General features: G+C 52.7%; 1 protein-coding gene across 1 annotated transcript in view; it reads left to right on the forward strand.

The window, feature by feature from the left end:
• The first annotated feature begins 6,451 nt into the window (after nt 1-6,451).
• The window catches only part of Podn (podocan), a 17,579-nt gene continuing 14,958 nt past the window's right edge, over nt 6,452-9,072 (forward strand). The window contains exons 1-2 of the mRNA XM_013022259.1: nt 6,452-6,718; nt 8,150-8,243. Coding sequence (XP_012877713.1) covers nt 6,458-6,718; nt 8,150-8,243 — 355 coding nt within the window. The 5' untranslated portion in view covers nt 6,452-6,457. The remainder of the gene's footprint in view (nt 6,719-8,149; nt 8,244-9,072) is intronic.

Raw genomic sequence — 9,072 nt, forward strand, 5'->3', positions numbered from 1 at the left:
GGATCCCTTCTCTCTCCCCTCCACCCCCCGCCCCGTCCCCCGCGTGGTGGGATCGGGACCCGGGCAGGAGTGTTTTCTCCCGTCCGGCTCCGGCGGGTCCCAGCCCCTGGGCCCCTCCCGCGGCGCACATCTGGAAAGAATCTGAGGGCGGATGGGGAGGGGAGGAGGAAGCGCGCCGGCGGGCGACGGGGACTGTGGGGGCAGGTGGAACTGGGGTGGGGCTTGCACCCCGGTAACGGACAGCCTCGGCCCAGAGCATCCGCACTAACTCACCAGAGGCGCCCGGGAGCTCAACCTTTGACCTCTGTGTAGATGGGGAGACCGAGACCCCGAGAGGGGACGGAGATCTACCCCCTTGGGCGCCTGGACAGGTGGGGCGGTGCACCCCTGGCCTCTGTAGCTTAGGCCAGCGCTGGGGCCTGGCTTCCCCGGCCTCTGGGTTGCGACAGCCCAGCTCTGCACCCTCTCGGAGCCAGCCCAGCTGGTGGCTTAGAGTCTGCCTGTCAGTCTGTCTGGGCAGCTGCTTGCAGCTGGGGCAGCGGGACGGAGGGGAGGGACCGGCGAGAGGGAAGGTTGGCGCCCTCCTGCTACAGTAGCGGAAGCTCTGGACGGTGTGTGGAACCACCAGCCTGGGCCTTGGGCTGGGGTGGGATGGTGGCATTTAAATATTTGACACGTGGTCAGGTGGAAGAGGAGACTGGGAGGGGATTGGGAGGAGTGGCCGCTGCAGCCTGAGCTGCTGAGGGGAAGCAGGCTTGGCCCTGGCCAGGGTCTATACTGCGCTGGTGGGCGGTAGTCTCGGTCTGGGATAGGCACGTGTGTGCAGTCTAAACTTCTGCCTTTCCACCTTGGGCAGGCTGGGAAAGGAGGAGCCTGAAGGCTGGCCTGGGAAATCCAATGACTAGTCTGGGGATTTTGCTCCCTAATGTACATTCTTAGGTCCCAAAGTGCCACATGCAGGTGACTGTTTCCGTAAGTTACATGAGAGGGTACTTTGTCCCTTCTGCCTGAATCTTGGGTAGGGGGTTGCTGCTGGTTAAGTCATACTCAGAAGTGCTGATCACTACTGGGTACAGTGGCTCATGCCTGCAATCCAAGCTAGTGGGGCCCGGGTGAGGTCTGAGGACCACCGTTTGAAGTCAGTCCGGATAGCAAAGTCTGGGAGACTCTTAGCTCCAATTGACCAGCTAAAAGCTCGAAGTGGAGCTGTGGCTCAAGTGGTAGAGTGCTACCCTTGAGCACAAAAGCTCAGGGGGACAGCTCCTAGGCCCTGAATTCAAGTCCAAGGAAACACACACAAAAGAGTGCTGACCACTAGATAATATTAGCTGCTGCTGCTGCTGTTGCTGCTGCTGCTGCTGCTGCTGCTGCTGCTCCTCCTCCTCCTCCTCTTCCTCCTCCTCCTCCTCCTCCTCCTCTTCTTCTTCTTCCTCTTCTTCTTTTTTCTTTTGGCCATGGAGCTTGACCTGGACGCTGTCCCTGAGCTTTTTCACTCAAGGCTAGTGTTCTATCACTTTGAGCCATAATGCCACTTCCAGTTTTCTGGTGGTTAATTGGAGGTAAGAGTCTCGTGGACTTTCCTGCCCAGGTTGGCCTTGAACGGTGATTCTCAGATCTCAGCCTCTTCAGTGGCTAGGATTATAGGCGTGAGCCACTGGTGTCTGGCTATTGCAGATTTTTGTTAAACTCTGTCTTTCACGAATCATTCAGCAAATGTTTCCTGGCATCCACTTCATATCTGGGGAGTTGGAAGGCTCAGCTGAGAGGTGAAAGGTAAAACAGGTGGGGTGCTGCAGGAGCGCCAAGGAACCTCTAAACTCTTCTGAGTGACGGGAGAGGCCCCCAGAGCAAAGACATTTGAGATTCCCAGGATGGGCAGCAGTGAGAGCCCCCTGTGCTTGAACCTGCAGTCTTGGGAGACAGGCTTTAGAGTCCTAGGATTTCCATTGGCATTAGCAAGCTATAGTTATCCTGGCCCAGGGCAGGTGCTCAGTGAGTTTTCACTGACTTTGGGTGGAGGAAGAAGGTGTGCTGAGGGACGAAGCTCTACTCTCTGATTTGGGTCTCCCTTGCCATTCCTTCATCCAGCTTTACTTTCCACAAATACATGTTAGCCCTTGAGATTTGGAGAGGGGGTGTTCAGTAGACCTCAGTTACTTTCTCAGTAACAGTCTCCTCAGGCATATCATACCTACTTGGTGCCAGCACCAGGCTGGGCCTATTCTCTCATTTAATCCTACAAGAAGCTTCCCTCTCTATTTCCTCAACTAGGAAACAGCTCAGAGTGGGGAAGCAACTCCTTCTACCTCACACAGCAGATCTCCTTTCTTGAAAGCTCCCCACCAAGGAAGAGCCCACCGGCAATTTAAGCTTCCCCGCTGTCCCAAGGGCTTGCCTTGTTCTTCAGGTAGAATTGAAGCTTGTGAAAGCCAGGTGTCTGCTTCCCCGTGGCCCTCCCTTCCCTCACTCCCCATGGAGGGTCTAGGGGGCTTTTCATGTTCAGTCTCCCCACTGCCCCCTGTCAGTATTCTTTTTGTGTTTGTGCTGATCCTGGGGATTGAACTCAGAGCCTTTCTTTCTCACTTGGCTTTTTTGCTCAAGGCCAACCTTGCTCAGCATTTTTTTTTTGTTTTTGACAGTTGTGGGTCTTGAACTCTGGGCCTGGGGGCTGTCTCTGAACTCTTCAGCTCAAGGTGAGCACTCTACACTTGAGCCACAGAGCCACTTCCAGTTTTCTGGTGGTTAATTAGAGATGAGTCTCACAGACTTTCCTGCCCGGACTGGGTTTGAACGGTGATCCTCAGATCTTAGCCTCCTGAGTAGCTAGGATTACAGGCAATTGCTCAGCATTCTTAAAGGACCCTGCAGGGGAAGTGAGGCTCAGGTGGTATGGTGCTGCAGTCAAGGTCAGATCAGTGAGCAGAGCTGGAGCTGTCCTGGCTCATGGTCCTGAGAGTTACTGGGAAGCCAACGGACACAGAGAGATCTTGAGGCCACCACGCTGCAAGTCTTAACCTGTTTTTCCTATGTCTTCAGGGATCCGCCCCCTGCTCTCCCTCGCTGCAGCCAGCACTTTCCTTTGCCTACAGCAGATTCATCATCCTTCACCTGAGCCCTAGCTTCACAGATGGCTGTCATCCCAGCCTGCCTTCACACTTATCTTCCACACTTCTCATCTTCCAGAAACAAAGTTCACTTTTGAGCCTCATCTGGTCGGACTTGTAGCTGTGGTGACTACTTGAGTCTCTGCCTCTCCCAAAACAGTCTAGTGACTTTATTTATTTATTTTGTCGGTGGTGGGGCTTGAACTCTGGGCCTGGGCATTGTCCCTGAGCTGTTCAGCTCAAGGTTAGCACTCTACCACTTGAGCCACAGCTCCGCTTCTAGTCTAGTGACTATAGTCACAGCACAACCTGGACTCTTTCTGCTTTGGTCTGTATCCTCTTCTCCTTTTGTGGGGTACATATCCCTCCAAGTGCTAGACCAGGCTTCCCTTCCCCTGGGAAGCCATTTGTGGCAAGATTAGGCTTCTCTGGACCCCTAACAGATTCCAAGCTTCCTGTGATCAAACTTGTGTTGACACTGGGATTATCAAACTCAGTTTACATATAATTCTCTAGGCCAACACTGGCAAACTGCAATAGCAGGTAAACCACAAATGTGATGTAAACATTTTCTAGATCCCATCTCTAAAAAAGCAAAACCAAACAGGTAAACTTAACTTTGTTTCACCCGATTTGTCTGAAGCACTACCATGTATCTTTATATTGATAAAGATAAATGAGAAAGTGTATTAACGTGAAAGAGGTAGTTGATATCCTTTGTTTTGGTAGCATGTCTTTAAAGTCAGTAGGCATTACAGTGTACACTTTTAGCACATCTCAGTTTGGACGAGGCACACTTGAAGTGCCTCATAGCCATACGTGGTGCCTGGAGCCCCTAAACCAGGAGCCTGCCTGAGGCTTTCTCTGGGTGTCCAGCAGCTGGTGTTCTTTGCTCAGGCAAGAGCAGCAGGGGACAATGCTGAAGAGTTGGGTGGACACTCAGCTTGGCCACCTAGCCAAAGTCCCAGTGGGGCCTCAGTCCCTGATCTCCAAAGTGCTGACAATATTTTTACTTTGGTTCATAATATGAATGTGTGTGTTTGTGTGTGTGTGTGTGTGTGTGTGTGTGTGTGTGCCTGTGTGTCTGTGTGTCTGTATATACTGGTCCAGCTCCATTTCCAACTTTTTGGTGGTTAATTGGAGGTAAGAGTCTCATAGACTTTCCTGCCCAGGCTAGCTTCAAATGGTGATCCTCAGATCTCAGCCTCCTGAGTAGCTAGGATTATAGATGTGAGCTACCAGCACCCGTCAGCTTACAGATTTTTCGCAGATACCAGTAGAAGGTGAGGGAGAGAGTTTAAGTGCATAGGATTTATAGGGACCAGAGCTCCTTCTCCTGGACCTTTGCCCTCAGCCAAGCTACCAGTCCTGAGTGAATCTTTGGCCTGGGCCCACACTCCCTCCTAGAACCCCAATCTTGTCAGGCAGGCAAGGATAGGAAGTGTGTTGTAGTCTGCTGTGGCAGCTCCAGGACTACAGGAATGAGCCAGGGGTGAGGCTCTAAGGTGCTGGGGGAAAGGGATCTGCAGAAGGCATTTGGTGAGGAGGCTGGGCAGTATGGGTGTGAAAGGGGAACAGAAGGCCACTCTGTCATGTCATGAGTGTCACCTACTGCTGATTCACTGCTCTCTGGATCCTACTAGTGGTGAGTGCTGTACTTGGTTTTCTACGAGGCCAAGAGGCTAAGGGGGCTCAAGTCTGAGGCATTTGGAACTGGAGGGTCACAGAGGCCTGGCTGCTGTCCTTGTCCCTCACCTGTGTCTTGCTGGGAACAGATGGGGCCTCACCTTGGAGAGCTGGCTGAACTGAGGAAGGAAAGTGGTGTGAAATAGCGCAGCAGCCACAGGGCAGTGGGGAGTCACTGGCCGCTAGCAGCCGCAGTGACTTCTGGGAGCATGTGGGGCTGGGGAAGAATCAGGAGATGTTAGAGGAGCTGATGGGGTGGACCAGGCTGTGGAGCGGATGAGTAGTGGTTGGAAGAGCTGACAGTTATTGAGCACTTACTGTGCTCTGTGCACATCACACTGACGACTCACGATCTCTTTAGGAGGATAGCGCTGGTATTGTCTCCGGAGACAGATGAGAAACTGAGCTTAGGCTGTTTCAGTTTTCCAAACCTGCTCAGGTCCAGCATCTGGTCAGACCCTTCTAGCTGCTTTGTGTTTTGGTTCCTGATGTAGTTGGGGGAGAGGCTTGGCTGGGGCCATGTGCTGCGCATGACTGGACACCCACACCTGCACACTTGCCAGTGTCCTTCCTGTCCACTCAATGGAGCACATTACTGGGTGTCACCGCAGTAGCAGTGGTGGCTCCTGTCACCTAACAGGTGCCAGGCGCTCTGCATCTGTCATAAGATGACTTCTCACAGGAGCGTGAGTCAGACTTTGTGCCTGCCTGGCACCGCTAAGGAAGGTGAGAGCCACTTAATGGTGGGACTTGGGTTTAGGGTTTCTGACTACCACATGTCCCAAGTCCTCACATGCCAGACACATTGTCCCAGTGAGTCCCTTACTGAGAGCTCAGGGAACCGCCCCTGAGCCGAGCCCAGGTCTATAGGACCCTGGGGACAATGACACCCTAGCATCAACTTCAGGCTGACTGGGACCATGGGGTGTGTGTGTGGGGGGCGAGTGGTGTCCTGCTCTGGCAGTGGTCATGTGAGCACACTGGGCCCTGTGAGGGAAGCAGAGCATGTTGGCCTCAGGAGTGAGCTTTGGGGGTCCTGGGCAGCAGCCCCGGCTACCTCTTGTCAGGCTGTGAATGTGGCCTCTGCTCGGACTCGCAGAATTGTCCATGGACCTTTGTGGAAGGCAATTTTGAGTACGCATATGTCTCATAATACTGCTGTTGCATGAGAGAGGGAAGGGCATTTGGGGCAGAAGGAACATTCCATGAAGAGGCCTGGAGGAAACACCACTAAACAGCGGGCTATAACTGGGCTGGTTGGGGAGAGGACAGCTGGAGGAGAGGCAGAGCTGAGTGCTGAAGATCTTAGAATAGAAACTAAAGGGCTGCGTAGCCCTGCTGGTGCCGAGGGAAGGCCAAGGGCTCCCTGCACCGCCTGTGCCAGGGTGGCAGGCTCTTGGTGAAGTCTAGGTCCTGCCTCAGCTTGCCTTCTATGAAAATGAACGCACAAATTCCTCGGGACCCACCAGCCTTGTGAGGGTTGTAGAAAGGCAGCCCTGATGGGGTGCAGGTGGGTAGGAAGGAAGAGGTGGCACTAGGAAGATCCTTGTGTCCCGGAAGGGCTCCTCAGGAATTGCCAGGGAGCTAGCCATGTGCCCAGTATACAGTCCATTACCACGTGACACGGTGACCCTGACCTGCTCTTCCCACAGATGCCAGCAGACACCATGACCCAGAGCAGGGTGCTGCTGCTTCTGCTGCTCTTGATGCCTCAGCTGCTCCTGGGACTGAACACTGAGGAGGATGAGTTTGTGGAGGAGGAGCCTGTGCTAGTCCTGACCTCTGAGGATCCACGGCCTACCTCAGGCCCCATCGACTGTCCCCGAGATTGTTCCTGCTCCCAGGAGGGGGTTGTGGACTGTGGCGGCATTGACTTGCGGGAGTTCCCAGGAGACCTGCCTGAGCACACCTACCGTCTGTCCCTGCAGGTGAGACTCATGAGGCCCCGCCTACGTCATTGCACACACACGTATACACACACACAGAATGTGCTTCTAACATGTATGGCTCCAAGCCCTACATTCCTGCAGGTCAGACTCATGGTGTCCTGTTCTCGACCTGCTCACAGAGCATCGGACATTGTAGTCTGATTGTTCATTGCAAGGAGTCTGAGATGCAGCCCAGCGTGCGGTGGCAGACTCTGCGTCACAATGACACATACAGATGACCTGCTTTCAGGTAGCTATGGCACCGCAGATGCCATCCAGGGTCAGGAAGACCAAAGCCAATGACCCAGCTTGAGAACTTGGGGTCTCAAAGCACAGAGTGCTCACCTTTGCTGAGATACAGACCACATTGTGAGCCTCGAGAAGTGGGCAGGGCCTTCCTGGTGCATTCAGGATGGTCCCAGGGGGAGAGAGAAAAAGAGGCTGTCACTCCTTTCCAGAGAAGATCAGGTCCAGTGAAGGAAAGTGACCCATGGCCACACAATCCTGGCGAGTGGGACTAGGCTGGCAGCTGCAAGGATCTAGGTCAGGATGCCTAAGAAGAACAGTTGACAGCTTTTGTTGTAGTTTATTTGCTCTTGCTTTCATCCAAACCGTCTCTTGGGTAACTTGCTTGGAGCCTCTGGTTCTGTGTAGGTGCTAGGTACAAAGGGAGAACTTAGATACCCTGCAGGTACCCATTATCTGGACAAGGCTGAGACCTAAGTAGAGAAGTCAGCTAGAAATCAGCCGGTGATAATGGGGTCTGGAGTAGGCTTCCAATTCTCCCTAACCCAAACCAGAAAGGCTCCTGAAAGAGGTGGGCAAAGATTCCAGGTTTTCAAAGATTCTAATGGGAGGGTTCCACAGGGCCAAGGAAGAGAAGCAAAGTGATTTCTGCTTAGGGATCCACTGCAAACACCCTTCACCAAGCAGGGACACCCAGGGGACAGGTTTAAGGGGGGACAGATGGCCCGCCAAGCCTGAAACTGCTCATTTGTGGTCCCTGCTGAACCCCAGTGTTATATGACCCAACACCCAGTGTCTGTCTGTCAAAGAGGAGAAATCTGAAACAGGGGACCAAGAGAGGGAAGGTCCCAGCCTGGTGCTGGTGGCTCACACCTGTAATCCTAGCTACTCAGGCAGATGAGATTTGAGGATCATGGTTCAAAGCCAGCCCAGGCAGGAAAGTCTGTGAGACTCTTATCTACAATTAACCACCAGAAAACTGGGAATGGTGTTGTGGCTCAAGTGGCAGAGCACTGGCCTTGAGCTGAAGAGCTGAGGGACAGTGCCCAGGCCCAGAGTTCAAGCCCCACAACTGACAAAAAATAAAAAGGGAAAAAAAAAGAGGGATGGTCTCTAGATTGAGGCCGAGCATAGGCACAGTAGCACCCTGGCTAAAGCTGTTCCTATCCCCCACCTCCCCCACAGAACAACCAGCTGGAGAAGATCTACCCCGAGGAGCTGACTCGGCTGCAGCAACTGGAGACTCTGAACCTCCAGAATAACCGTCTGACTTCCCAAGGTGAGGGGTCAGTTCTCAGTTCCCAGAGCTAGAGGACTCTGAATGGGGACTTGGGCCTGCCTGCTGCTGGGTGCCTACGAAGAGAGCTTGGTCCAGCAGATTCTGGTGTGTAGGGATGAACAGGCCTGGGCTTGCCTGGCTGTGGGGCTGCATGAAGACGGGCTTTGTGCGTGCAAGGGCTCCCCTGATGTTGAACAAAGCCAGCCTTAAGCATTTCTGAGACTGGGAGCCAGGCTTTCCTGGGACCATGTCACACTCTTTAATTCACAGGGGCCCATAGAATCAAAGAGTTTCAGGGCCCTCAAAATTTAAGGTGTTCCCCCCTGCCCTCCCCTGACTGATGTAGCACATGATTAAGTTAGAGAATCTTGGAAATGTAACAGGGGTGGAAAAAAAAACCCTTCTAAGTCTGCCATTTTGACTAATTACTGTTGGCATTTTGGTATGTTTTCTTTTATTTTTAAAAAGGTAGCTTCAGGCTGGGAATGTGGCCGAATGGTAGAGTGCTTGCTTAGCATGCATGAAGGCCTGGCTTCAATTCCAGAAATGTTGCTGTGGCTCAAGCAGTAGAGTGCTAGCTTTGAGCAAAAGAGGCTCAGGGACAGTGCCCAGGCCCTGAGTTCAAGCCTCAGGACTGGCAAAAAAAGATAGTTTTATTGATATATAATTTATGTATCATAAAAGGTACTCAATTTCAAGGTACAATTTGATGAGATTTAGGAAGTTGACACAGTTGTATAACCTTTCATACAACTCATCTCAGACATTTCTTTGTAGGTTTAAATTTTTTTAATTATTTTCATGCTAGTACTGGGGCTTGAACTCAGGG

This window comes from Dipodomys ordii, unplaced genomic scaffold (genome assembly GCF_000151885.1).
Source record: "Dipodomys ordii isolate 6190 unplaced genomic scaffold, Dord_2.0 Scaffold61, whole genome shotgun sequence".
NCBI lineage: Eukaryota > Metazoa > Chordata > Mammalia > Rodentia > Heteromyidae > Dipodomys > Dipodomys ordii.